Raw genomic sequence first — 26,691 nt, forward strand, 5'->3', positions numbered from 1 at the left:
AGTGTGGGGCTTAAACTGCATCCTTTTCTCACCCCACGGCCCTGTGGAAAGAAATATGTGTGTTTTCTGCCAATTTTAACTGCACACTTTGTGTACATGGATTTTATAATGCCGTGTACTCTCTCTCTCTCTCTCTCTCTGTCTCTCTCTCTCTCTCTCTCTCTCTCTGCATGAGAAACAGTGCCTCTGGATGGAGAGCATGTTGTGGGGTTAAGAGCCTTGCTCCCCCCTTTTTTTCCCAGTGTACCTACCACCCCTACACGTCAGCACTCCTTCACACACTGAAACAATAAGGGAATAGATTGCATTCATTTAAGTAATATGCTGTAATCAATAAATGGATGAATTAACGAAGGAATTAATAAATTACAAATGAATGGATGGATGGATGAATGAATGAACCAAAACACAACTGCCTGGATGTTTGTTGATGGCCACAGAGAAGGCATGTACAGTAGATATTCTGAATAGTCCCACGTCTGTGTGTATACATGCCCTGTGGTGATCCTAGCTATATCTATATGTGTCTGTTGAGGCCACAGCCCAGCCCAGTGCATTCCTCACCATAGTTATATTTTCTGTCTCAGTTTGAGTCTCAAATAGCGCCCCATTCCCTACATAGTGCACTACTTTTGACCGAAGCCCATAGAGCTCTAGTCAAAAATAGTGCACTATAAAGGGAATAGGGTGTCATTTGGGACGTATCCTAATTCAGAGAGAGGACTGAGGACTTCTCCCTAACCTTATCCTGTCTGCTCCCCCTCGACCCCTCTCTTCCCTGTCACCCTCTCCTCCCCCTTCTGCCCCCTCTCCTCCCCCTCTCATGCCTCTCCCCCACCCCCCCTTCTCCCCCTCCCCCTCTACTTCCCCATCTGCCCCCTCTCCTCCCCCCTCATGCTCTCCTTCCCATCTGCCCCTCTCCTCCCCATCCCTCCCCTCTCCTCCCCCATCTCCTCACCCATCTGCCCCCTCTCCTCCCCCCTCACTCTCTCCTCCCCATCTTCCCCCTCTCCTCACCCATCTGCCCCCTCTCCACCCGCTCTCACCCCTCTCACCCTCTCCTCCCCCATCTTCCCCATCTTCCCACCCCCCCCTCTCCTCCCCAATCTGCCCCCTCACCTCCCCCCTCCCCCTCTCCTCCCCATCTGCCCCCTTTCTTCCCCCCTCACCTTCTCCTCCTGAATCTGGTGCTTCTGTGTATCCTATGGTGTGAACTGCACCCCAAGTAGCCCCAGATGTGTGTGTGACTGGCAGCCTGGTTGACAGTGTTCCAGGGTTAAATATAGAGTCTGTGAGTGGGAGAGAGAGGGAGAGGAGGGGATAGATAGAGTATGTGAGTGGGAGAGAGAGTGAGAGGAGAAGAAATATAGAGGCTGTGTGTGGGAGAGAGAGGGAGAGGAGATAGATAGAGTTTGACAGAGGGTTGGAGTCTTGCATGCAGAGTCAGCAAAATAAGCCCACACTATGGAAACAGAAGAACCGTCGCCCCCTGTTCCCAACTCCTAACCCCCGTCCCTCTCTGAAACAGTATACCCTCCCTCCAACTATCTCACCACAACTATCGACCACACCCAAACCACCATCCCCGCCCCATTCTCTCTCAACTCTCCTCCGACATACTCCTCACTAAACCCCAAGAACCACAAGACCCCCTCGCAAGACCCCTCCTCCATTATCCGCAAATAACCTCCCCCTCCTCCCGACCTCAACTCACTCCTTCTCTCCAACCTCCACCCCGACCCCCCCCCCTTCACTCCCTCCCCAATCTTTCCTCCTCCCCTGCCCTGCCTCTAGACACAGTGACTACACTAAACCTAGTCATCTAGAGATCTGTTACTCTGCTGTAACCTCAACGGTCGTCATGAGTAGTGATGACCTCACTCTACGGCTCTGTGAGTCTATAACCTCAATGGTCGTCATGAGTAGTGATGACCTCACTCTACTGCTCTGTGAGTCTATAACCTCAACGGTCGTCATGAGTAGTGATGACCTCACTCTACTGCTCTGTGAGTCTATAACCTCAACGGTCGTCATGAGTAGTGATGACATCACTCTACTGACTAGGGTTGGGCGATGTCAGCCTTTGTCCTATTGTGATTATGTACCCACAAAAAATGGTGATATCGCCCCTATTGGCAACTCCCCCCCACACACACACTTTAAAACAATTAATTAATTAATTAAAACTGGCTAAAACTATGTTCAAAATCAAATGCAACTGGACAAATCATGACGAAAGATAATGTTGTTGAAATTCTGGGCAGTGGCTATGTGCAGGCAATGGCAACTCTTTTCTAAGGCTCAATCCCAACCAGTGTATGTGAGCGGAGCGAGGTGCGGAGCGAGGAGCGGAGCGTGCCCAATTTGATGGAGCGCGGAGCGGGTTTCCCAAAGGCTGGAGCGTCAGCCTTCTCCCAAAGGCTGGAGCGTCGGCCTTCTCGCCCACTACAATTTCACTCCAGTATCGCTCACTTCACGAGCTCAGAGCATGCCCGGCCCAGCATGCATTTGTAGTCTACTTGTGTGCTGCTACAGCCCTTTGCTTTAGCTACTGTCATGGAGTTCAATAAATATTTTCATAAAGAAACTGATAAAACACACAGGTGCTAAATCAATGTGACTTACAAAGATGAGGACCAAGAACAAGAGAGGAAGTGTGGTGATGTAATGTCCACAACTAAAGAATAATTGTGGAATCTAAAAAGACACGTATCCTGAAAGCATGATGGTGTACTTAGTACGTGCACATGCTAACAGAAAGGAACGAGCTGGGTAGATAGCTAAGTGTCATTGTAGCAAAGTATTTATAAACTAAAAATCAGATCTCTTACAGGTTTTGTTCATTTTAGTTCTATTATCTATACAATAGGCTATCATTGATTTTGGCCCAATAGGCCTGGCATACAGTGCATTCGGAAAGTATTCAGACCCCTTGACTTTTTCCACATTTTGTTACGTTACAGCCTTATTCTAAAATTGATTAGATACTTTTCCCCCCCTCATTAATCTAGACACAAAACCCTATAATGACAAAGTGAAAACAGGTTTTTAGAATTTTTTGTAAATGTATTAAAAATAAAAAACTGAAATACCTTATTTACATAAGTATTCAGACCCTTTGTTATGAGACTCAAAATTGAGCTCAGGTGCATCCTGTTTCCATTGATATCCTTGAGATGTTTCTACAACTTGATTGGAGTCCACCTGTGGTCAATTCAATTGATTGGACATGATTTGGAAAGGCACACAGCTGTCTATATAAGGTCCCACAGTTGACAGTGCGTGTCAGAGAAAAAACCAAGCCATGAGGTCGAAGGAATTGTCCGTAGAGCTCCGAGACAGGATTGTGTCGAGGCACAGATCTGGGGAAGGGTACCAAAATATTTCTGCAGCATTGAAGGTCCCCAACAACACAGTGGCAAAAACAGGTTTTTATCAATTTTTGCACATTTATCAAAAATAAAAAACGGAAATATCACATTTACATAACTATTCAGACCCTTTACCCAAACTCCAAGCGGGCTGTCATGTGCCTTTTACTGAGGATTGGCTTGCGTCTGGCCACTCTACCATAAAGGCCTGATTGGTGGAGTGCTGCAGAGATGGTTGTCCTTCTGGAAGGTTCTCCCATCTCCACAGAGGAACTCTGGAGCTCTGTCAGAGTGACCATCAGGTTATTGGTCACCTCCCTGACCAAGGCCCTTCTCCCCCAATTGTTCAGTTTGGACGGGCGGACAGCTCTAGGAAGAGTCTTGGTGGTTCCAAACTTCTTCCATTTAAGAATAATGGAGGCCACTGTGTTCTTGAGGACCTTCAATGCTGCAGAAATGTTTTGGTATCCTTCCCCAGATCTGTGCCTCAACACAATCCTGTCTCGGAGCTCTACGGACAATTCCTTCAACCACATGGCTTGGTTTTTGCTCTGACATGCACTATCAACTGTGGGACCTTATATAGACAGGTGTGTGCCTTTCCAAATCTTGTCCAATCAATTGAATTTACCACAGGTGGACTCCAATCAAGTTGTAGAAACATCTCAAGGATGATCGATGGAAACAGGATGCACCTGATCTCAATTTCGAGTCTCATAGCAAAGGGTCTGAATACTTATGTAAATAAGGTATTTCTATATTAAACAGGTTACAGGTCTGGTTAGACCTGTATTAAACAGGTTACATGTCTGGTTAGACCTATATTAAACAGGTTACATGTCTGGTTAGACCTATATTAAACAGGTTACATGTCTGGTTAGACCTATATTAAACAGGTTACATGTCTGGTTAGACCTATATTAAACAGGTTACATGTCTGGTTAGCCCTTATATCCTTGACTTTGTCTAGGATTAATTTGGTGCTAATTTAAGGTAGGCTATCGTTAGGCTAATTGAGCTTTACATGTTGTATTTATAGAGAAGGAGACGCAGCAGCAACACATTCCAAGATCACATAAAGCCCCAGCAGTGGGAGAGAAATAAGCAATTGGATGAAGCTTTCTTTAAAAATGGTTTACCTGGACTATGAGCCCCTAACTAAGGGAGAACTGCTCTAGTACGGGTCCGAGACACCCTCGCGCCTCATGCCCTCCAAGAAATGGAAGCCAAGCTGAGATACCTATTGCTACTAGGTGATGTTTTCGTTGTGTCAACTGACATTTGGACCAGCAGAAGGGGACACAGTTTCCTAAGGGGGATTGTCGCCAGTTTCATTGACGGAAAATATAAAGGCCACATGGTGTTGTTGAGCTGCGAGCACATACAAGGACACTACACAGCAGAGGCCATTTAGCAGAAATATCAACGTAACACAAGTGGTGACTGACAGCAACATTGTCATGGCCTTCAACCTAACTGGTTTTGAGGAGACCAATGATGAGGAAGATGAGGCAACCGACATGGAGGAGGAGGGCGCCCCACCTGCGCTCTCACAGTTTCAAACTGACCACCTGCGATCTCACAGTTAAAAAATGACCACCTGCCATCTCATAGTTCAAAACTGACCACCTGCGCTCTCACCGTTCAAAACTGACCACCTGCAATCTCACAGTTCAAAAATGACCACCTGCGCTCTCACAGTTCAAAACTGACCACCTGTGATCTCACAGTTCCAAACTGACCACCTGTACTCTCACAGTTTCAAACTGACCACCTAAGCTCTCACAGTTCAAAACTGACCACCTGCAATCTCACAGTTCAAAACTGACCACCTGCAATCTCACAGTTCAAAACTGACCACCTGCAATCTCACAGTTCAAAACTGACCACCTGCTCTCTCACAGTTTCAAACTGACCACCTGCGAGCTCACAGTTCAAAACTGACCACCTGCACTCTCACAGTTTCAAACTGACCACCTAAGCTCTCACAGTTCAAAACTGACCACCTGCGATCTCACAGTTCAAAACTGACCACCTAAGCTCTCACCATTTCAAAACTGACCACCTAAGCTCTCACAGTTCAAAACTGACCACCTGCGATCTCACAGTTCAAAACTGACCACCTGCGATCTCACAGTTCAAAACTGACCACCTGCGATCTCACAGTTCAAAACTGACCACCTGCGATCTCACAGTTCAAAACTGACCACCTGCGATCTCACAGTTTCAAACTGATCACCTGCAGTCTCACAGTTTAAAACTGACCACCTGCACTCTCACAGTTTCAAACTGACCATATAGCCAACAACGTGGACATGATGGTAAACCAGTACTTCAGAGTCAAATCTCCATTTACAGTACCCAATTCACATGCTCCAGCTCGCAATAAAGGCTGCCATTAACATGCATGATGGGGTTAGTGGACTGATTCAGAAAGTGGGGAAACTTGTGAAAAGTGTTAGGAAGAGTACATTGAACACAGAGGAAAGTGACAGAATGGGAGTGCACCCCACAACAGACTGCATGACAAGATGGAACAGCCAATTGCGCATCATTGAGTCTGTGTTGAAGATGTTCGAAAGAGACCCATTGTGGCAAAACAAACTGAAAGTCTACCTCCAATGATGCAAAACTCACCCTAAGAGAAGTGAGTCGGCTACAGGTCCTGGTGGAGGTGCTGACACGACTAACTGACCTCAACCTGGGCATGGTTCTCCCTGCCGTGTCAGAAATAAAGAAACTGTTGACTACAGTGTCTCAGCCCGTCGTCGTTTTTGCTGCATTTGCAGAAACACTATCAGATAAGGTCTCCACTCGGTACAGGCGGTCCTATAATGATGAACATCTTGTCCTAGCCGCCGGCCTGAACCCCAGGTTTAAAACTGAGTGGGCGATAAGGGATGAGCTGGTGCGTAATCAGCTTTGGAGAGATACGCTACCTCCTCGTGAAGGAAACCGAGGCTATCAACGCACCTAACCCTGCCCCTGAGCAGAACGAAGTGCCCAAAAGACCTCGCATGTGGCCTCCCGAGCGGCGCAGCGGTCTAAGGCACTGCATCGCGGTGCTAGAGGCATCACTACACACCCGGGTTCAGTCCCGGGCTGTGTCGCAGCCGGCCGCGACCGGGAGACCCATGAGGCGGCGTACAATTGGCTCAGCGTCGTCCAGGTTAGGGGAGGGTTTGGCCGGCCGGGATGTCCATGTCCCATGTCGCGCTCTAGCGACTCCTTGTGGCGGGCCGGGCGCATGCACGCTGACTCATGTCGCCAGTTGCACGGTGTTTCCTCCGACACGTTGGTGCGGCTGGCTTCCAGGTTAAGCGAGCAGTGTGTGTCAAGAAGCAGTGCGGCTTGGCAGGGTCGTGTTTCGGAGGATGCATGGCTCTCGACCTTCGCCTCTCTTGAGTCTGTACGGGAGTTGCAGCGATGAGACAAGACAGTAACTACCAATTGGATACCATGAAATTGGGGAGAAAAAGGGGGTAAAAAGTACAAAAAATATATTTTAAAAATAAAAGTCCTCGCATGTTCAGCTCCTACCTCATTCAGCAGCAGCGGTTCTTTCTAGAAGAGTACCCGATGGCCATGAGAAGAAACGCAGAGGAGGACATGATCACCTTTTGGAAAGACAACTCCTCATCCCTGTCCCGACTGGCAAGAGTGAGCCGAAGCGTTTTTAGCATCCCTGCTGGATAGAAGCAGTCTACTGTCTTCACAACTGGATAATAATTGCTTTATTTGCCTCATAAAATAATAGAAAAATAAATAATATTGCTTGTTCCATCTCTCAGAAAGCTGTAATTGAGAATAGCCCATGCCTAGTCTTAGGCTATAGACTTCCATTCTTGTTACTTTTGAAAGCCACAACTTTAGGACAACACCTTCTTCGTAGGCTAGAATATTCGGGAAATAAGCCACCATTCATAACTTTAGCTTGTCTAAAAAGCTTTTATGATAGGCCAAGTAGGAGGATAGGTTATTGGCCATTTGGTTTTAAACCTCGCATGGAGGGATTTTCCCAGCCCGCATGGATAATTCATTTATTTATTAAGCTTATACTTGTCATTCTGGCTACCTTACGTTTTTAGGCTTTTTGAGATGGAACTCTGTTACATTCATTGCTTGATCTGGAGAAAGCCATGCATAAAACGATGAAGCGTAGCCTTCAGTCGTATCCATAGGCTGTCGACTGGAGGGACAAGGGAACATTGGCTACCTTTATTAAACAGCTAGACACATGATAGCGTCTGTTATAAAACATGTAATAAAAGGTTTAGCTATATAGCCTAATGTATCCCACAGAGAGAGAAACAATATATTCTGACTGGACATTTTGAGCTGCTTTGGTGGAATTCTCCGCTCTGTCTGGCCTACATTACCCTCTTGCGTTCCGTAGACTATATAACATATTTATTGAAATAGGCTATAGCAAATAGAAATAGGCTAATTACTCGGAATGTCACTTGCATGCTGCCCTGCTGTGCACTGCGAGACTCTGTTTTTTTCCTGTGCGGCGCCAGTCAAGTTCAAATACGCGAAATCATCGTCTGTCACGTCACGATGTCGTCGTCATCGACGATGCTATCGTAATATCGCCCAACCCTAGTAGTGACCTTACATCACGGACCACAATGGAAATAAGTCCCTGACTTTAACAATTTAACAAATCTTTGTACTGTGTATATATGTATTTTCTTTTTAACTGACAAATAAAATGTATCAATCATCTAACTCAGTAACTCAGCTATGAATGAATCCTAATCTCATCACCATAACACCATCTTACTCAGTAACTCAGCTATGAATTAATCCTGATCTCATCCCCATAACCATAATCTAACTCAGTAACTCAGCTATGAATACTGATCTCATCACCATCATGTTGATTTCCTTGATGTAATGCAATGGTTCTGGTAGTGCACTACATAGGGAATAGGTGGCCAGTTTGGATGTATACCTTGTCTCTCGTCGCCATCTAGTGTTCTGTAACCATAGTATCATCTCCTGTAACCTCAGTGTAACCTCCTGTAACCTCAGTGTAACCTCATGTGACCTCAGTGTAACCTCCTGTAACCTCAGTGTAACCTCCTGTAACCTCAGTGTAACCTCCTGTAACCATAGCGTCATCTCCTGTAACCTCAGTGTAACCTCCTGTAACCTCAGTGTAACCTCCTGTAACCTCAGTGTAACCTCAGTGTAACCTCCTGTAACCTCAGTGTAACCTCCTGTAACCTCAGTGTTGATCAGATTGACTGGAGCCTGAGAGTCTTTATAGTGATGAGAGAAGAGAAGAGACGTGGGTCTATGGCTGGTTTTACACACGGTAGAAAGAGCAGACTAACGGATAGCTTTCCATAGAGAAAGATCTGCACACAGTTGGTTGGTTTCCCATACATCTTGCCAATCCAAAACTGGCATGGCATCCATGTCTAGGGAAAAGAAAACAAGCACACAATAAGTCAATGTTTATCCATACCCATGGCCTTTCTATAGCACTCAAAACCAACACTGAAGGAGAGGAGAGGGGAGGAGAGGAGGGGAGGGGAGAGGAGAGAGGAATGAGAGGAGAGAGGGAGGAGAGGAGAGAGGGAGGAGAGGAGGGGAGGGGAGAGGAGAGAGGAATGAGAGGAGAGAGGGAGGAGAGGAGGGGAGGGGAGGGGAGAGGAGAGAGGGAGGAGAGGAGAGAGGGAGGAGAGGAGAGCGGAATGAGAGGAGAGAGGGAGGAGAGGAGGGGAGGGGAGAGGAGAGAGGGAGGAGAGGGGAGGGGAGGGGAGAGGAGAGAGGGAGGAGAGGAGAGGAGAGAGGGAGGAGAGGAGGGGAGGGGAGAGGAGAGAGGGAGGAGAGGAGAGGAGAGAGGGAGGAGAGGAGGGGAGAGGAGAGAGAAAGGGAGGAGAGGACAGAGGGAGGAGAGAAGGGGAGGGGAGAGGAGAGAGGGAGGAGAAGAGGGAAGAGGAGAGGAGAGGGAGGAGAGATGAGGAGAGGAGAGGAGTGGAGAGAGGAGAGGAGAGAGGGAGGAGAGGAGAGAAGGGGAGAGGCGACAGGAAAGGAGGAGAGAGGGAGGAGAGGAGAGACGGAGGAGAGGAGAGAGGAGAGGAGAGAAGGGGATGGGAGAGAGGGAGGAGAGGAGGAAAAGAGGAGAGGGGAGAGAGGGAGGAGATGAGAGGAGAGGAGAGGAGAGGAGAGGAGAGGAGAGGAGAGGAGAGGAGAGGAGAGGAGAGGAGAGGAGAGGAGAGGAGAGGAGAGGAGAGGAGAGGAGAGGAGAGGAGAGGAGAGAGGGACTGCATGTAAAATAAACATTGTTCTGATGGGAGCTGCCTCTCCTGCACATCCCAGTTCAGTTCAGACATCAAACCAAACCACAATGCATGGTGTCTCTGGTCATCTCTGGTCATGCCGTGGCCGGTCTAGACATGGTGTCTCTGGTCATGCCCTGGTCGGTCTAGACATGGTGTCTCTGGTCATGCCCTGGTCGGTCTAGACATGGTGTCTCTGGTCATGCCCTGGCCGGTCTAGACATGGTGTCTCTGGTCATGCCCGGTCTAGACATGGTGTCTCAGGTCATGCCCTGGCCGGTCTAGACATGGTGTCTCAGGTCATGCCCTGGCCGGTCTAGACATGGTGTCTCTGGTCATGCCCTGGCCGGTCTAGACATGGTGTCTCTGGTCATGCCCTGGCCGGTCTAGACACGGTGTCTCTGGTCATGCCCTGGCCGGTCTAGACATGGTGTCTCTGGTCATGCCCTGGCCGGTCTAGACACGGTGTCTCTGGTCATGCCCTGGCCGGTCTAGACATGGTGTCTCTGGTCATGCCCTGGCCGGTCTAGACATGGTGTCTCTGGTCATGCCCTGGCCGGTCTAGACATGGTGTCTTGTAGTCCCCTGTAGCTCAGTTGGTAGAGCATGGCGCTTGCAATGCCAGGTTTGTGGGTTCGTTTCCCACGGGGGGCCAGTATGAAAATGTATGCACTCACTAACTGTAAGTCGCTCTGGATAAGAGCATCTGCTAAATGACTAAAATGTAAATGTAAAAATGTGTCTCCAGTCATGCCATGGCTGGTCTAGACATGGTGTCTCTGGGAAGGGAAATTACCCCTTTTTTGGACAAAAATTTATGGCAACATATTGGCATTGGGCGAAACATACACCCAAATGAAATGTTTACTCAAATGGACGGCAAATCGTGTAAAACATATTGCAAATGGCATACAGCAAATGCCAAGTGTAGAGCTCATTTAACCGTAACAAAGCATATTGCAAATGTACACCCAAGTCAAATCTCGAGGGTGAAATTACCAACTATATAAACTTTGTCAAAAGTGCGATTTGGACCCTTTTTCGATTTTTTTTCGATTTTGTCACAATTATACATTACTAAAGAACCATATGGATATAGATTTATTTTATGTGAGTTTGTCCATTAGGCCTATGGAATGTCCATAACACTGCATTTGTTACACATTATACTGCAAATGGACAAAGTGTCCACATCATAGGAAGTCGGGTTCCGAACCCAAAAGTCACAGAACCATGTCCAAATGGCACATGAAATGTCCAAATGGCATATGATTTATGCAAATGATATACATCATGTCCAAATGTCATATGAAATGTCCAAATGGCATATGAAATATACAAATGATATCTATAATGTCCAAATGTCGTATGAAACGTCATATGAAATGTCCAAATGGCATATGTAAGTTTTGAAAGTACCAAATCAGTATGTTATGTCCATTTGCCAGATATGATCATAGAAAGTCAGTTCCAAAGCCAAAGTAAGTGAACCATGTCCAAATGGCCTGTATAATGACGACGTTGTATATACAGTGGGGAAAAAAAGTATTTAGTCAGCCACCAATTGTGCAAGTTCTCCCACTTAAAAAGATGAGAGAGGCCTGTAATTTTCATCATAGGTACACGTCAACTATGACAGACAAAATTAGATTTTTTTTCTCCAGAAAATCACATTGTAGGATTTTTAATGAATTTATTTGCAAATTATGGTGGAAAATAAGTATTTGGTCAATAACAAAAGTTTCTCAATACTTTGTTATATACCCTTTGTTGGCAATGACACAGGTCAAACATTTTCTGTAGGTCTTCACAAGGTTTTCACACACTTTTGCTGGTATTTTGGCCCATTCCTCCATGCAGATCTCTAGAGCAGTGATGTTTTGGGGCTGTCACTGGGCAACACGGACTTTCAACTCCCTCCAAATATTTTCTATGGGGTTGAGATCTGGAGACTGGCTAGGCCACTCCAGGACCTTGAAATGCTTCTTACGAAGCCACTCCTTCGTTGCCCGGGCGGTGTGTTTGGGATCATTGTCATGCTGAAAGACCCAGCCACGTTTCATCTTCAATGCCCTTGCTGATGGAAGGAGGTTTTCACTCAAAATCTCACGATACATGGTCCCATTCATTCTTTCCTTTACACGGATCAGTCGTCCTGGTCCCTTTGCAGAAAAACAGCCCCAAAGCATGATGTTTCCACCCCCATGCTTCACAGTAGGTATGGTGTTCTTTGGATGCAACTCAGCATTCTTTGTCCTCCAAACACGACAAGTTGAGTTTTTACCAAAACGTTCTATTTTGGTTTCATCTGACCATATGACATTCTCCCAATCCTCTTCTGGATCATCCAAATGCACTCTAGCAAACTTCAGACGGGCCTGGACATGTACTAGCTTAAGCAGGGGGACACGTCTGGCACTGCAGGATTTGAGTCCCTGGCGGCGTAGTGTGTTACTGATGGTAGGCTTTGTTACTTTGGTCCCAGCTCTCTGCAGGTCATTCACTAGGTCCCCCCGTGTGGTTCTGGGATTTTTGCTCACTGTTCTTGTGATCATTTTGACCCCACGGGGTGAGTTCTTGCGAGGGAGATTATCAGTGGTCTTGTATGTCTTCCATTTCCTAATAATTGCTCCCACAGTTGATTTCTTCAAACCAAGCTGCTTACCTATTGCAGATTCAGTCTTCCCAGCCTGGTGCAGGTCTACAATTTTGTTTCTGGTGTCCTTTGACAGCTCTTTGGTCTTGGCCATACTGGAGTTTGGAGTGTGACTGTTTGAGGTTGTGGACAGGTGTCTTTTATACTGATAACAAGTTCAAACAGGTGCCATTAATACAGGTAACGAGTGGAGGACAGAGGAGCCTCTTAAAGAAGAAGTTACAGGTCTGTGAGAGCCAGAAATCTTGCTTGTTTGTAGGTGACCAAATACTTATTTTCCACCATAATTTGCAAATAAATTCATAAAAAATCCTACAATGTGATTTTCTGGATTTTTTTTCCTCAATTTGTCTGTCATAGTTGACGTGTACCTATGATGAAAATTACAGGCCTCTCTCATCTTTTTAAGTGGGAGAACTTGCACAATTGGTGGCTGACTAAATACTTTTTTCCCCCACTGTATCAGTATATAATAATATGCCATTTAGCAGACGCTTTTATCCAAAGCGACTTACAGTCATGCGTGCATACATTTTTTTTGTGTATGGGTGGTCCCGGGGATCGAACCCACTACCTTGGCGTTACAAGCGCCGTGCTCTACCAGCTGAGCTACAGAGGACCACATTGTTAGGTTCCTCTCCCTCAATAGTTGGTGTTGAGTTCAGCCTGTCCATTTGGTGATGGTAAACCACTGCTTAAACAGTGTCCATTTCAATATGATACATTTTGTGCACACATTTGTTTACATTCCTGTTAGTGAGCATTTCTCCTTTGCCAAAATAATCCATCCACCTGACAGGTGTGGCATATCAAGAAGCTGATTAAACAGCATGATCATTACACAGGTGCACCTTGTGCTGGGGACAATAAGAGGCCAGTCTAAAATGTGTAGTTTTGTCACACAACCCAATGCCACAGATGTCTCAAGATGTGAAGGAGCGTGCAATTGGCATGTTGACTGCAGGAATGTCCATCAGAGCTGTTGCCAGATAATGTATTGTTCATTTCTTTACCATAAGCCACCTCCATGTCGTTTTAGAGAATTTGGCAGTTCTTCCAACCGGCCTCACAACCACAGACGTGTAACCACGCCAGTCCAGATCCTCCACATCCGGCTTCTACACCTGCGGGATCGTCTGACACCAGCCACCTGGCCAGCTGATGAAACTGAAGAGCATTTCTGTCTGTAATAAAGCCCTATTGTGGGGAAAAACTCATTCTGATTGGCTGGGCCTGGCTCCCAAGAGGCCTATGCCCTCCCAGGCCCACCCATAGCTGCACCCCTGCCCAGTCATGTGAAATCCATAGATTAGGGCCTAATTTATTTATTTCAATTGACTGATTTCCTTATATGGACTGTAACTCAGTAAAAATGTTGCGTTTATATTTTTGTTCAGTATATTTAGAAGTCTTATGGCTATTTAGCAGTGATATGGCTTGGGGGGTAGAAGCTGTCTCGGTGCCTGTTGGTCCACTAGCCGATGCTCCGGTACCGTTTGGTAGGAGAGTGAACAGTTTATGGCTTGGGTGGCTGGAGTCTTTGGCTATTTTTCAGGCCTTCCTCTGACACCACCTGGTATAGAGGTCCTGGATGTCAGAGAGTGGAATCCACAGTAGATAGACCCTACATTTAACTAGGCAAGTCAGTTAAGAACAAATTCTTATTTACAATGACGGCCTACCCCGGCCAAACCCGGGCCAATCACGGCCGGATTGTGATACAGCCTGGAATCGAACCAGGGGGTCTGTAGTGACGCCTCAAGCACTGAGATGCAGTGCCTTAGACCGCTGCGCCACTCGGGAGCCCCAAGATATCAGGTCGTCAATCCACACCATACATTTATGTTGTACAGATATGAGGGTGTGTGTGTGGTGTGTGGTGTGTGTGTGTGTGTGTGTATAAGAGGACTGCATGATTGCACAGTAGTAACAACATAAGAGTGTCTAATAATGTTAAGGAGATTGACCTCTGTGACCTCTGTGACCTCTGTGACCTCTGACTGGACAATACTCTGTTCTGTCAGGGAAAGACACTCCTCACGATCCTGTCTTGAGATTCTCCCACGGTAACAGGAACCCTCTCTGTCAGATAAGAGGCACCACGGAAACTCTTTCATACCCATAAACACAGAGAGGGTAGACAGGAGTGTTAGAATATGTTTTAAAACTGAGGGAATTAGGCTGAGTGAGGATATGTTATTTAGTTGATAAAGTAATAGAGTTTCTCTTTATTAAGTTAGATAGCATAAATTAAATCAAAACTCCAATTCAATCAAATAAATATAGTCTTAACACTTTTGAAGTGACATCACCGTTTGTTGGTATATTTCTTGGCTAAATCAGAGAGGAAGAGGCGAAGCAAGAGGGTTTACTCCACCCAAAATCTGTCCACACGAAATAGGTGAGGAGTTTTTGTATATGGGGCAATGAGAGTGTCGAATTTAATCAAGATAAAAAAAATGCATTGGTATTTTGATACATGAGACTTTTTTTTGATTGAATAAGTGTGATGCATGTGACATCCTGGTAACTTTGAGAAGGAAAAAAAAAATACGTTATATCGGCGTTGTCCCTGTTGAAATTCGAGAAGGTCGGTGCATATTCATGAGTTCTCTCTAAACAGCAACAGCCATCAACCGGTGGATGGAAACTTTCTGACCTAATGTTTTTACTTGTAGCTAGTGTAAAACGTGTCCAACCCCACCGACATACAGCAGCTGTACTGACTGCTAGTAGCAACTATTTATTGTGCATTGGGGAATAAGCTATATAGTTAGCTAACATTGTTATTTTTCGTCAACAACTCTTCCTCTCTGACAACAGACAGTTACCAAGCGACAATAGCTACTTCCTCTGGAAAAAATAACATTGACAACAAAAAAAATGACAACCTATATTTAGCTGACTTTGCTGTTAAATGACTTCTAATTAAAACGACTGACTTAATCTCTCCAAGAAGTTGTAGTTGGTTCTCACTTCCCTTCTCGATGAATTTGAAATACCTTCGCTATAGAATTCAGGCGGTTGACGACAACACCCCTAATCGAATATTCAAAGAAGTATTCAAATAAGGGTATCTACCAATCCAAAAAGAGGAATAAGGAAGAACTTGAGAGCTCGCCGTTTCCGAGTTTGTGGACAACGATCCACATTGTTAAGGCAGAGACAAGACCATCTCGTCATTACATAGAGTATCTCTGACTAAATATGGCCAGGGCTTATATCAGGTGGGTACTGGGCAGTAATCCAGGCTCTGTCGTAGCCGGCCACGACCGGGAGACCCATGTGGCGGCGCACAATTGGCCCAGCGTCGTCCAGGGTAGGGGAGGGAAGGGCCGGCAGGGATGTAGCTCAGTTGGTAGAGCATGGCGTTTGCAACGCCAGGGTTGTGGGTTCGATTCCCACGGGGGGGGGGCAGTATGAAAATGTATGCACTCACTAACTGTAAGTCGCTCTGGATAAGAGCGTCTGCTAAATGGCTAAAATGTAAATGTAAAAATGTATTGGCTGTGTGGGGGCTACATCCTAAACCAAGAGTGACACCTGGTGGTACTATAGACATTACACGCTGGTTTCTAGAAAAGCAAAACCCATGAAAGCAAATATTGCAATCCAGCCACATCAATGTTTAGTTGTCAGAAAACAACTGAAGAGAAATGACAGACGTACACTTTCATAAAGTCCGTCAGACGTTGTAGACACATCTTTATTGTTTAATCAAACTTTTATTTATTTATTCTTTCTTCCAGTTACACAAAACATTTGGGGCGTTCTTAAGTTACTGTTAAAAAAAAAACAGCACACATGCAATGGCTCAAATTAACATTTTGTACATAAAGAAGTATTTCCCAATACTGTCCTTTGTATCCATTTGACTATGCTGGTTTTCACATGATCAGTTGATCATTTCTCAGTTATTGATCGTTGTGGTTAATCAATCTTTAAATGGAGGTAAACTACTGTGTAACAGTGAAGTTTAACTCAACAACATCGAGTCATGAGCCTGAGAGACAGATCTGTTCAGTTTAACTCAACAACATCGAGTCATAAGCCCTGAGAGACAGATCTGTTCAGTTTAACTCAACAACATCGAGTCATAAAGCCTGAGAGACAGATCTGTTCAGTTTAACTCAACAACATCGAGTCATAAGCCTGAGAGACAGATCTGTTCAGTTTAACTCAACAACATCGAGTCATAAGCCTGAGAGACAGATCTGTTCAGTTTAACTCAACAACATCGAGTCATAAGCCCTGAGAGACAGATCTGTTCAGTTTAACTCAACAACATCGAGTCATAAAGCCTGAGAGACAGATCTGTTCAGTTTAACTCAACAACATCGAGTCATAAAGCCTGAGAGACAGATCTGTTCAGTTTAACTCAACAACATCGAGTCATAAGCCTGAGAGACAGATCTGTTCAGTTTAACTCAACAACATCGAGTCATAAGCCTGAGAGACAGATCTGTTTGTACCATCATGCCAACTCCTTGTCAGTCACTGTCACGCCGAAGCCATTATTTGGCTTGACAATGACAGCAATGGAGTTGGAAAGAGCACAAACAGATCTGGGACCCGCATGGTGAGCAAAACTGGTATTTTCAACCAATTTGGCTCACTGGGGAGGCTAACAAGTCATTACATAGTCCAGACAGAATGCATTACATAGGCCAGACAGAACGTGTGTTTCCTTGAACGCCTATACAAGTCTATCATGTTGTGTTTCTGTGAGGCAACATTGAGAAAGTGCTTGTACCAAGTTGTTACAAGGGGGTAGGTGGAACGCACGGTATGACCCATACAGTACCCATCTGTGCAGAAGGAGGCTAGCCTACCGTAAACCTGCTAACAGTAGTGCATACCCATACAGTACCCATCTGTGCAGAAGGAGGCTAGCCTACCGTAAACCTGCTAACAGTAGTGCATACCCATACAGTACCCATCTGTGCAGGAGGAGGCTAGCCTACCGTAAACCTGCTAACAGTAGTGCATAGACACTAGCCTACCGTAAACCTGCTAACAGTAGTGCATAGACACTAGCCTACCGTAAACCTGCTAACAGTAGTGCATAGACACTTGAAACTCCCTAGTACACAGACTACTGCTGTTTGCTATTACTTTCTGTTAGTTAGATATCTGACCAATACTCCTTTCACTTTGTTAGATATCTGACCAATATTCAGTTAAGATATCTGACCAATACTCCTTTCACTTTGTTAGATATCTGACCAATATTCTGTTAAGATATCTGACCAATACTCCTTTCACTTTGTTAGATATCTGACCAATATTCCTTTCACCAATTTGACTTTTACTTCACAAGGAGTTCTAGGAATCTGAGTAATTGCATGTACTTAAAATGCAACAATCAATTAGCTAATTTCCCTTCTGCATTGATATGGATGGGTTAGCCTGCACTATTTAACCTGTACATCACAACAAAACGTACTATTACACCATGATGCGTGATAGGATGGTCTTATTATTCCACCATGATCAGTGATAGGATGATCTTATTATTCCACCATGATGCGTGATAGGATGGTCTTATTATTCCACCATGATCAGTGATAGGATGATCTTATTATTCCACCATGATGAGTGATAGGATGATCTTATTATTCCACCATGATGAGTGATAGGATGATCTTATTATTCCACCATGATGAGTGATAGGATGATCTTATTATTCCACCATGATCAGTGATAGGATGATCTTATTATTCCACCATGATCAGTGATAGGATGATCTTATTATTCCACCATGATGAGTGATAGGATGATCTTATTATTCCACCATGATGAGTGATAGGATGATCTTATTATTCCACCATGATGAGTGATAGGATGATCTTATTATTCCACCATGATGAGTGATAGGATGATCTTATTATTCCACCATGATGAGTGATAGGATGATCTTATTATTCCACCATGATGAGTGATAGGATGATCTTATTATTCCACCATGATGAGTGATAGGATGATCTTATTATTCCACCATGATGAGTGATAGGATGATCTTATTATTCCACCATGATGAGTGATAGGATGATCTTATTATTCCACCATGATGAGTGATAGGATGATCTTATTATTCCACCATGATGAGTGATAGGATGATCTTATTATTCCACCATGATGAGTGATAGGATGATCTTATTATTCCACCATAATGAGTGATAGGATGATCTTATTATTCCACCATGATGAGTGATAGGATGATCTTATTATTCCACCATAATGAGTGATAGGATGATCTTATTATTCCACCATGATGAGTGAGTGATTGGATGATCTTATTATTCCACCATGATGAGTGATAGGATGGTCTTATTATTCCACCATGATGAGTGATAGGATGGTCTTATTATTCCACCATGATGAGTGATAGGATGATCTTATTATTCCACCATGATGAGTGATAGGATGATCTTATTATTCCACCATGATCAGTGATAGGATGATCTTATTATTCCACCATAATGAGTGATAGGATGATCTTATTATTCCACCATGATGAGTGATAGGATGATCTTATTATTCCACCATAATGAGTGATAGGATGGTCTTATTATTCCACCATGATGAGTGATAGGATGATCTTATTATTCCACCATGATGAGTGATAGGATGATCTTATTATTCCACCATAATGAGTGATAGGATGGTCTTATTATTCCACCATGATGAGTGATAGGATGATCTTATTATTCCACCATGATGAGTGATAGGATGATCTTATTATTCCACCATGATGAGTGATAGGATGGTATTATTATTCCACCATGATGAGTGATAGGATGATCTTATTATTCCACCATAATGAGTGATAGGATGGTCTTATTATTCCACCATGATGAGTGATAGGATGATCTTATTATTCCACCATGATGAGTGATAGGATGATCTTATTATTCCACCATGATGAGTGATAGGATGATCTTATTATTCCACCATGATGAGTGATAGGATGATCTTACTATTACACCATGATGAGTGATAGGATGATCTTATTATTCCACCATGATGAGTGATAGGATGATCTTATTATTCCACCATGATGAGTGATAGGATGATCTTATTATTCCACCATGATGAGTGATAGGATGATCTTATTATTCCACCATAATGAGTGATAGGATGATCTTATTATTCCACCATGATGAGTGATAGGATGATCTTATTATTCCACCATGATGAGTGAGTGATTGGATGATCAGTTATTCATGTATCCTCTATATAATTCTGGACACATGTTCTATAGTTATTGCTGTGTGAGGTGCATATGGAAGCAATGTTTCATATTTCACACAAAACCTTTAGAGGTCATACCAGTGATTCAAAAAAAGTTTATGGAGAAATGACCCCGAGTACAGGAGCTAGGAAAATCAAACCAAACCAAAACATATTTGTGTGCCCTAAATGGTACCATATTCCCTATATAGTGCACTACTTTTGACCAGAGCCCACAGGGTTCAGGTCAAAAGTAGTGCACTATATACAGTAGGGCCCTCAAACTCAACTCTGGACCTGGAAGCCAGTTCCTCTGCTTTTCTCCCATAGCCCCCCCTCTAATCAGGGACTGATTTAGACCTGGGACACCAGGTGGGTGCAATAATTATCAGGTAGAACAGAAAACCAGCAGGAATCAGGACCTCGTAGTGTAAGAGTTGAATAGCCCTGAAAACATAGACTTTTTTTTAAACATAGTTACACATGGCACATATTCACACATTGTATTTCCTTTCAAATGTTTCCGCTTCATACTAAAAAGGTGAGCCCGCTACCTGTCACACATTTAGAGTTTCCTTTTGAAGGGAACAGTTCTGAGCTCTGATCGTCGAGGATGTTTGAAACCTGTTTCTCTTATTATATTATACTACTGAAGACATTTTAGAAACATAACTTTAATTTCCTTTGCTAAAACGGTATACTCTTTCTTGACCTAGAAATGCATTAATTAAGACTATAGCCACCCCAGCGCAGCCACACAGGATAAAGTGCTTCCAAGGTGGTGAGTAGATGACGTAAGTGCTGAATTGGACATTTCCTAAAGGGCTTTATAGCAGAGCAGTTCACCTGAGGGAATCTATCTCTCCGAGGGCTTTAGACCCTGACACAGAGAGAGAAAAGAGACTACAATACAAAGTGCACCAGGGTTTCCAGTCTTCCCTATCCGGCCTCCAGCCTCCAGTCTCAGGTGAGGGGAGGATTGTCGTTCTCGTCCCCAGCGAGACCTTCCTCTCCTGGGATGAGGGCCTCCACCTCCTTGGCCTCTTTACCTTCTTCCACTCCCAGCAGCCTCACACCCCTGGAGGACGGACGGACGGACGGACACAGAGAGACAGACAGACAGACAGACAGACAGACAGAGAGAGAGACAGAGAGAGAGAGAGAGAGAGAGAGAGAGAGAGAGAGAGAGAGAGAGAGAGAGAGAGAGAGAGAGAGAGACAAATCAAATCACATTTTATTTGTCACATGCGCCAAATACAACAGGTGTAGACCTTACCATGAAATGCTTCCTGACAAGCCCTTAACCAACAATGCAGAGTTAAAAAGTAAGACAAGAATAGAAAATTAATAAGGAAATGAGGGGATAGTGAGGGGATAGTGAGGGGATATGGAGGGGATATGGAGGGGATAGTGAGGGGAGAGTGAGGGGATGGTGAGGGGATAGTGAGGGGAGAGTGAGGGGAGAGTGAGGGGATAGTGAGGGGGTAGTGAAGGAGTAGTGAGGGGATAGTGAGGGGATAGTGAGGGGAGAGTGAAGGAGTAGTGAGGGCATAGTGAGAGGAGAGTGAGGGGATAGTGAGGGGATAGTGAGGGGATAGTGAGGGGATAGTGAGGGGAGAGTGAGGGGATAGTGAGGGGATGGTGAGGGGATAGTGAGGGGGTAGTGAAGGAGTAGTGAGGGGATAGTGAGGGGATAGTGAGGGGATGGTGAGGGGATAGTGAGGGGGTAGTGAAGGAGTAGTGAGGGGATAGTGAGGGGATAGTGAGGGGAGAGTGAGGGGATAGTGAGGGGAGAGTGAAGGAGTAGTGAGGGGATAGTGAGGGGATAGTGAGGGGATAGTGAGGGGAGAGTGAGGGGATAGTGAGGGGATGGTGAGGGGATAGTGAAGGAGTAGTGAGGGGAGAGTGAGGACATAGTGAGGGGATAGTGAGGGGATAGTGAAGGAGTAGTGAGGGGATAGTGAGGGGATAGTGAAGGAGTAGTGAGGGGAGAGTGAGGGGATAGTGAGGGGATAGTGAGGGGATGGTGAGGGGATAGTGAGGGGGTAGTAAAGGAGTAGTGAGGGGATAGTGAGGGGATAGTGAGGGGATAGTGAGGGGGTAGTGAAGGAGTAGTGAGGGGATAGTGAGGGCATAGTGAGGGGATGGTGAGGGGATAGTGAAGGGATAGTGAGGGGATAGTGAGGGGATAGTGAGGGGAGAGTGAAGGAGTAGTGAGGGCATAGTGAGGGCATAGTGAGAGGAGAGTGAGGGGATAGTGAGGGGATAGTGAGGGGATAGTGAGGGGATAGTGAGGGGAGAGTGAGGGGATGGTGAGGGGATAGTGAGGGGATAGTGAGGGGATGGTGAGGGGATAGTGAGGGGGTAGTGAAGGAGTAGTGAGGGGATAGTGAGGGGATAGTGAGGGGATAGTGAGGGGAGAGTGAGGGGATAGTGAGGGGGTAGTGAAAGAGTAGTGAGGGGATAGTGAGGGCATAGTGAGGGGATGGTGAGGGGATAGTGAAGGGATAATGAGGGGATAGTGAGGGGAGAGTGAAGGAGTAGTGAGGGCATAGTGAGGGCATAGTGAGAGGAGAGTGAGGGGATAGTGAGGGGATAGTGAGGGGATAGTCAGGGGAGAGTGAGGGGATAGTGAGGGGATAGTGAGGGGATAGTGAGGGGAGAGTGAGGGGATAGTGAGGGGATAGTGAAGGAGTAGTGAGGGGAGAGTGAGGGGATAGTGAGGGGATAGTGAAGGAGTAGTGAGGGGATAGTGAGGAGTAGTGAGGGTGAGTGAGGGGATAGTGAGGGGATAGTGAGGGGATGGTGAGGGGATTGTGAGGGATAGTGGAGGGGATAGTGAGGGGATAGTGAGGGGAGAGTGTAGGGTAGTGAGGGCATAGTGATGAGGAGTGTGAGGGGATAGTGAGGGGATAGTGAAGGGTAGTGAGGGTGAGAGTGGAGGGATAGTGAGGGTATAGTGTGGGGATTTGAGGGAGTAGTGAGGGGATAGTGAGGGGGTGAGTGAGGGGAGTGTGAAGGAGTAGTGAGGGATAGTGAGTTGTGAGTGTGGGTGATAGTGTGGGGATAGGAGGGGATGTGTGGGGATAGTGTGGGGGATGGTGAGGGGATAGTGAGGGGGGGTTGTGAAGGAGTAGTGAGGGGATAGTGAAGGGATAGTGTGGGGATGGTGTGGGGATTGTGAATGAGTAGGTGAGGGGTTAGTGAGGGGTTAGTGAGGGGGATAGTGAGGGGATAGTGTGGGGTAGTGTGGGGTAGTGAAGGAGTTGGTGAGGGGATGTGTGGGGATAGTGTGGGATGGTGAGGGGATAGTGTGGGGGTAGTGAGGGAGTAGTGAGGGGATAGTGAGGGGATAGTGTGGGGAGAGTGAGGGGATAGTGAGTGGGATTGTGAAGGAGTAGTGTGGGGTGAGTGTGGGGATTGTGTGGGGTTAGTGAAGGTGTAGTGAGGGGATGTGTGGAGTTGTGAGGGGGAGTGTGAGGGGATTGTGTGGGGATAGTGAGGGTGATGGTGAGGGGGATAGTGATGGGATAGTGAGGGGATGTGTGGTGGGAGTGTGAGGAGTAGTGAGGGATAGTGAGGCATAGTGAGAGGATAGTGAGGGGATAGTGAAGGAGTAGTGAGGGGAGAGGTGAGGGGATAGTGAGTGGGTATAGTGAGGGGATAGTGAGTGAGTAGTGAGGGGGTTGTGTGGGGAGAGTGAGGGGAGAGTGAGGAGTAGGTGAGGCATAGTGTGATGTGAGTGAGGGATAGTGAGGGGATAGTGAGGGTGATAGTGAGGGATAGTGTGGGGATAGTGAGGGGTGGTGAGGGGATAGTGAGGGGGTAGTGAAGGAGTAGTGAGGGGATGGTGAGGGGATAGTGAATGAGTAGTGAGGGGATAGTGAGGGGATGTGTGGGGTTGTGAGGGGATAGTGAGGGGGTAGTGTGGGGATAGTGAGGGGGATAGTGAGGGGATGGTGAGGGATTGTGGATGAGGTGAGGGTGGGGTTGTGAGGGATAGTGAGGGGGATGTGAGGGGATAGTGAGGGGATGGTGAGGGGATAGTGAGGGGGTAGTGAGGTAGTGAGGGGATAGTGAGGGTAGTGGGGGATGGTGAGGGGATAGTGATGAGTAGTGAGGGGATAGTGAGGGGTGTGAGGGGATAGTGAGGGGTAGTGGGTGTGGTGGGGATAGTGAGGGGGTGTAGGGTTGTGTAGTGAGGGGTAGTGAGGGGATAGTGTGGGGTTGGTGAGTGGGATAGTGAGGGGTGGTAGTGAAGGAGTGTGAGGGGATAGTGAGGGGATAGTGAGGGGAGAGTGAGGGGATAGTGAGGGGATAGTGAAGGAGTAGTGAGGGGAGAGTGAGGGGATAGTGAGGGGATAGTGAAGGAGTAGTGAGGGGATAGTGAGGAGTAGTGAGGGGAGAGTGAGGGGATAGTGAGGGGATAGTGAGGGGATGGTGAGGGGATAGTGAAGGGATAGTGAGGGGATAGTGAGGGGAGAGTGAAGGAGTAGTGAGGGCATAGTGAGGGCATAGTGAGAGGATAGTGAGGGGATAGTGAAGGAGTAGTGAGGGGAGAGTGAGGGGATAGTGAGGGTATAGTGAGGGGATAGTGAGAGAGTAGTGAGGGGATAGTGAGGGGAGAGTGAGGGGAGAGTGAAGGAGTAGTGAGGGCATAGTGAGATGAGAGTGAGGGGATAGTGAGGGGATAGTGAGGGGATAGTGAGGGGATAGTGAGGGGATGGTGAGGGGATAGTGAGGGGGTAGTGAAGGAGTAGTGAGGGGATAGTGAGGGGATAGTGAGGGGATGGTGAGGGGATAGTGAGGGGGTAGTGAAGGAGTAGTGAGGGGATAGTGAGGGGATAGTGAGGGGATAGTGAGGGGAGAGTGAGGGGATAGTGAGGGGGTAGTGAAGGAGTAGTGAGGGGATAGTGAGGGGATGGTGAGGGGATAGTGAGGGGCTAGTGAAGGAGTAGTGAGGGGATAGTGAGGGGATAGTGAGGGGAGAGTGAGGGGATAGTGAGGGGGTAGTGAAGGAGTAGTGAGGGGATAGTGAGGGGATAGTGAGGGGATAGTGAGGGGATAGTGAGGGGATAGTGAGGGGATAGTGAGGGGAGAGTGAAGGAGTAGTGAGGGGAGAGTGAGGGGATAGTGAAGGAGTAGTGAGGGGATAGTGAGGAGTAGTGAGGGGAGAGTGAGGGGATAGTGGGGGGGTAGTGAGGGGATAGTGAAGGAGTAGTGAGGGGAGAGTGAGGGGATAGTGAGGGTATAGTGAGGGGATAGTGAGGGAGTAGTGAGGGGATAGTGAGGGGAGAGTGAGGGAGTAGTGAGGGGATAGTGAGGACATAGTGAGGGAATAGTGAGGGCATAGTGAAGGAGTAGTGAAGGAGTAGTGAGGGGATAGTGAAGGAGTAGTGAGGGGATAGTGAGGGCATAGTGAGGGGGTAGAGAAGGAGTAGTGAGGGGATAGTGAAGGAATAGTGAGGGGATAGTGAGGGGATAGTGAGGGAGTAGTGAGGGGATAGTGAGGGGAGAGTGAGGGAGTAGTGAGGGGATAGTGAGGGGATAGTGAGGGAGTAGTGAGGGGATAGTGAGGGGAGAGTGAGGGAGTAGTGAGGGGATAGTGAGGACATAGTGAGGGGATAGTGAGGGCATAGTGAAGGAGTAGTGAGGGGATAGTGAAGGAGTAGTGAGGGGATAGTGAGGGCATAGTGAGGGGGTAGTGAAGGAGTAGTGAGGGGATAGTGAAGGAGTAGTGAGGGGATAGTGAGGGCATAGTGAAGGGAGAGTGAGGGGATAGTGAAGGGAGAGTGAGGGGATAGTGAGGGCATAGTGAGGGGAGAGTGAGGGGGTAGTGAAGGAGTAGTGAGGGGATAGTGAGGGGATAGTGAGGGGATAGTGAAGGAGTAGTGAGGGGATAGTGAGGGGATAGTGAAGGGAGAGTGAGGGGATAGTGAGGGGATAGTGAGGGGATAGTGAGGGGATAGTGAAGGAGTAGTGAGGGGAGAGTGAGGGGATAGTGAGGGGATAGTGAGGGGATAGTGAAGGAGTAGTGAGGGGAGAGTGAGGGGATAGTGAGGGTATAGTGAGGGGATAGTGAGGGAGTAGTGAGGGGAGAGTGAGGGAGTAGTGAGGGGATAGTGAGGACATAGTGAGGGGATAGTGAGGGCATAGTGAAGGAGTAGTGAAGGAGTAGTGAGGGGATAGTGAAGGAGTAGTGAGGGGATAGTGAGGGCATAGTGAGGGGATAGTGAGGGGATAGCTAGGGCATATTAAGGGGAGAGTGAGGGGATAGTGAAGGAGTAGTGAGGGGATAGTGAGGGGATAGTGAAGGGAGAGTGAGGGGATAGTGAGGGGATAGTGAAGGAGTAGTGAGGGGATAGTGAGGACATAGTGAAGGAGTAGTGAGGGGATAGTGAGGGCATAGTGAAGGAGTAGTGAGGGGATAGTGAGGGGATAGTGAGGGCATAGTGAAGGAGTAGTGAGGGGATAGTGAGGGCATAGTGAAGGAGTAGTGAAGGAGTAGTGAGGGGATAGTGAGGGCATAGTGAAGGAGTAGTGAGGGGATAGTGAGGGGATAGTGAGGGCATAGTGAAGGAGTAGTGAGGGGATAGTGAGGGCATAGTGAAGGAGTAGTGAGGGGATAGTGAGGGCATAGTGAAGGCATAGTGAAAGAGTAGTGAGTGGATAGTGAGGGGGTAGTGAAGGGGTAGTGAGAGGATAGTTAGGGGAGAGTGAGGGGATAGTGGAACACCTGTGTAATGGAACACCTGTGGAAGGAGACTCACAACAACCAGAGCCAGTCCTTGACAAGTAAACGAAAGCTGATGAGTCAGTGAGTCTGTGTATTGATGTGATTGACTGGGTCACATCATCCAGGGAGTGATCATGTGTTACGCCTCATCTAGCCTGACTCATCTCAAGTAGCTCCCTCGTCCCGTTTCCTCCCTCCTTCATTTGGACTGATTCTACTGCTAAACATAGGGTAGTAGCTACCAGGAACTCTGCTAAACATAGGGTAGTAGCCACCGGGAACTCTGCTAAACATAGGGTAGTAGCTACCAGGAACTCTGCTAAACATAGGGTAGTAGCCACCGGGAACTCTGCTAAACATAGGGTAGTAGCCACCGGGAACTCTGCTAAACATAGGGTAGTA

At 46.6% G+C, this 26,691-nt stretch overlaps 2 protein-coding genes across 3 annotated transcripts in view; both read right to left on the bottom strand.

The window, feature by feature from the left end:
• LOC311099893 (tripartite motif-containing protein 3-like) overlaps positions 1–1,079 on the bottom strand; it is a gene marked incomplete at both ends in the record, with an annotated part of 36,172 nt that extends 35,093 nt beyond the window's left edge. The window contains one exon of the mRNA XM_084140612.1: positions 1,056–1,079. Coding sequence (XP_083996738.1) covers positions 1,056–1,079 — 24 coding nt within the window. The remainder of the gene's footprint in view (positions 1–1,055) is intronic.
• Positions 1,080–16,439: 15,360 nt separating this feature from the next.
• The window catches only part of LOC311100045 (lysosomal proton-coupled steroid conjugate and bile acid symporter SLC46A3), a gene marked incomplete at its 3' end in the record, with an annotated part of 34,112 nt that continues 23,860 nt past the window's right edge, over positions 16,440–26,691 (bottom strand). Inside the window, exons 7-8 of one of the 2 annotated variants that reach the window (XR_014609790.1) lie at positions 17,331–20,631; positions 16,440–17,225 (exon numbers count right to left, since the gene is read on the bottom strand). Coding sequence is in view for 1 of the 2 variants with exons in the window: in XM_084140786.1 (XP_083996912.1) it covers positions 20,517–20,631 (115 nt within the window). Of the gene's footprint in view, positions 17,226–17,330; positions 20,632–26,691 lie in introns of those variants that run through there. The other variant, XM_084140786.1, reaches the window with a different exon arrangement.

The sequence above is a fragment of the Coregonus lavaretus genome (genome assembly GCF_964263955.1).
Source record: "Coregonus lavaretus genome assembly, chromosome: 24".
Classification (NCBI taxonomy): Eukaryota; Metazoa; Chordata; class Actinopteri; order Salmoniformes; family Salmonidae; genus Coregonus; species Coregonus lavaretus.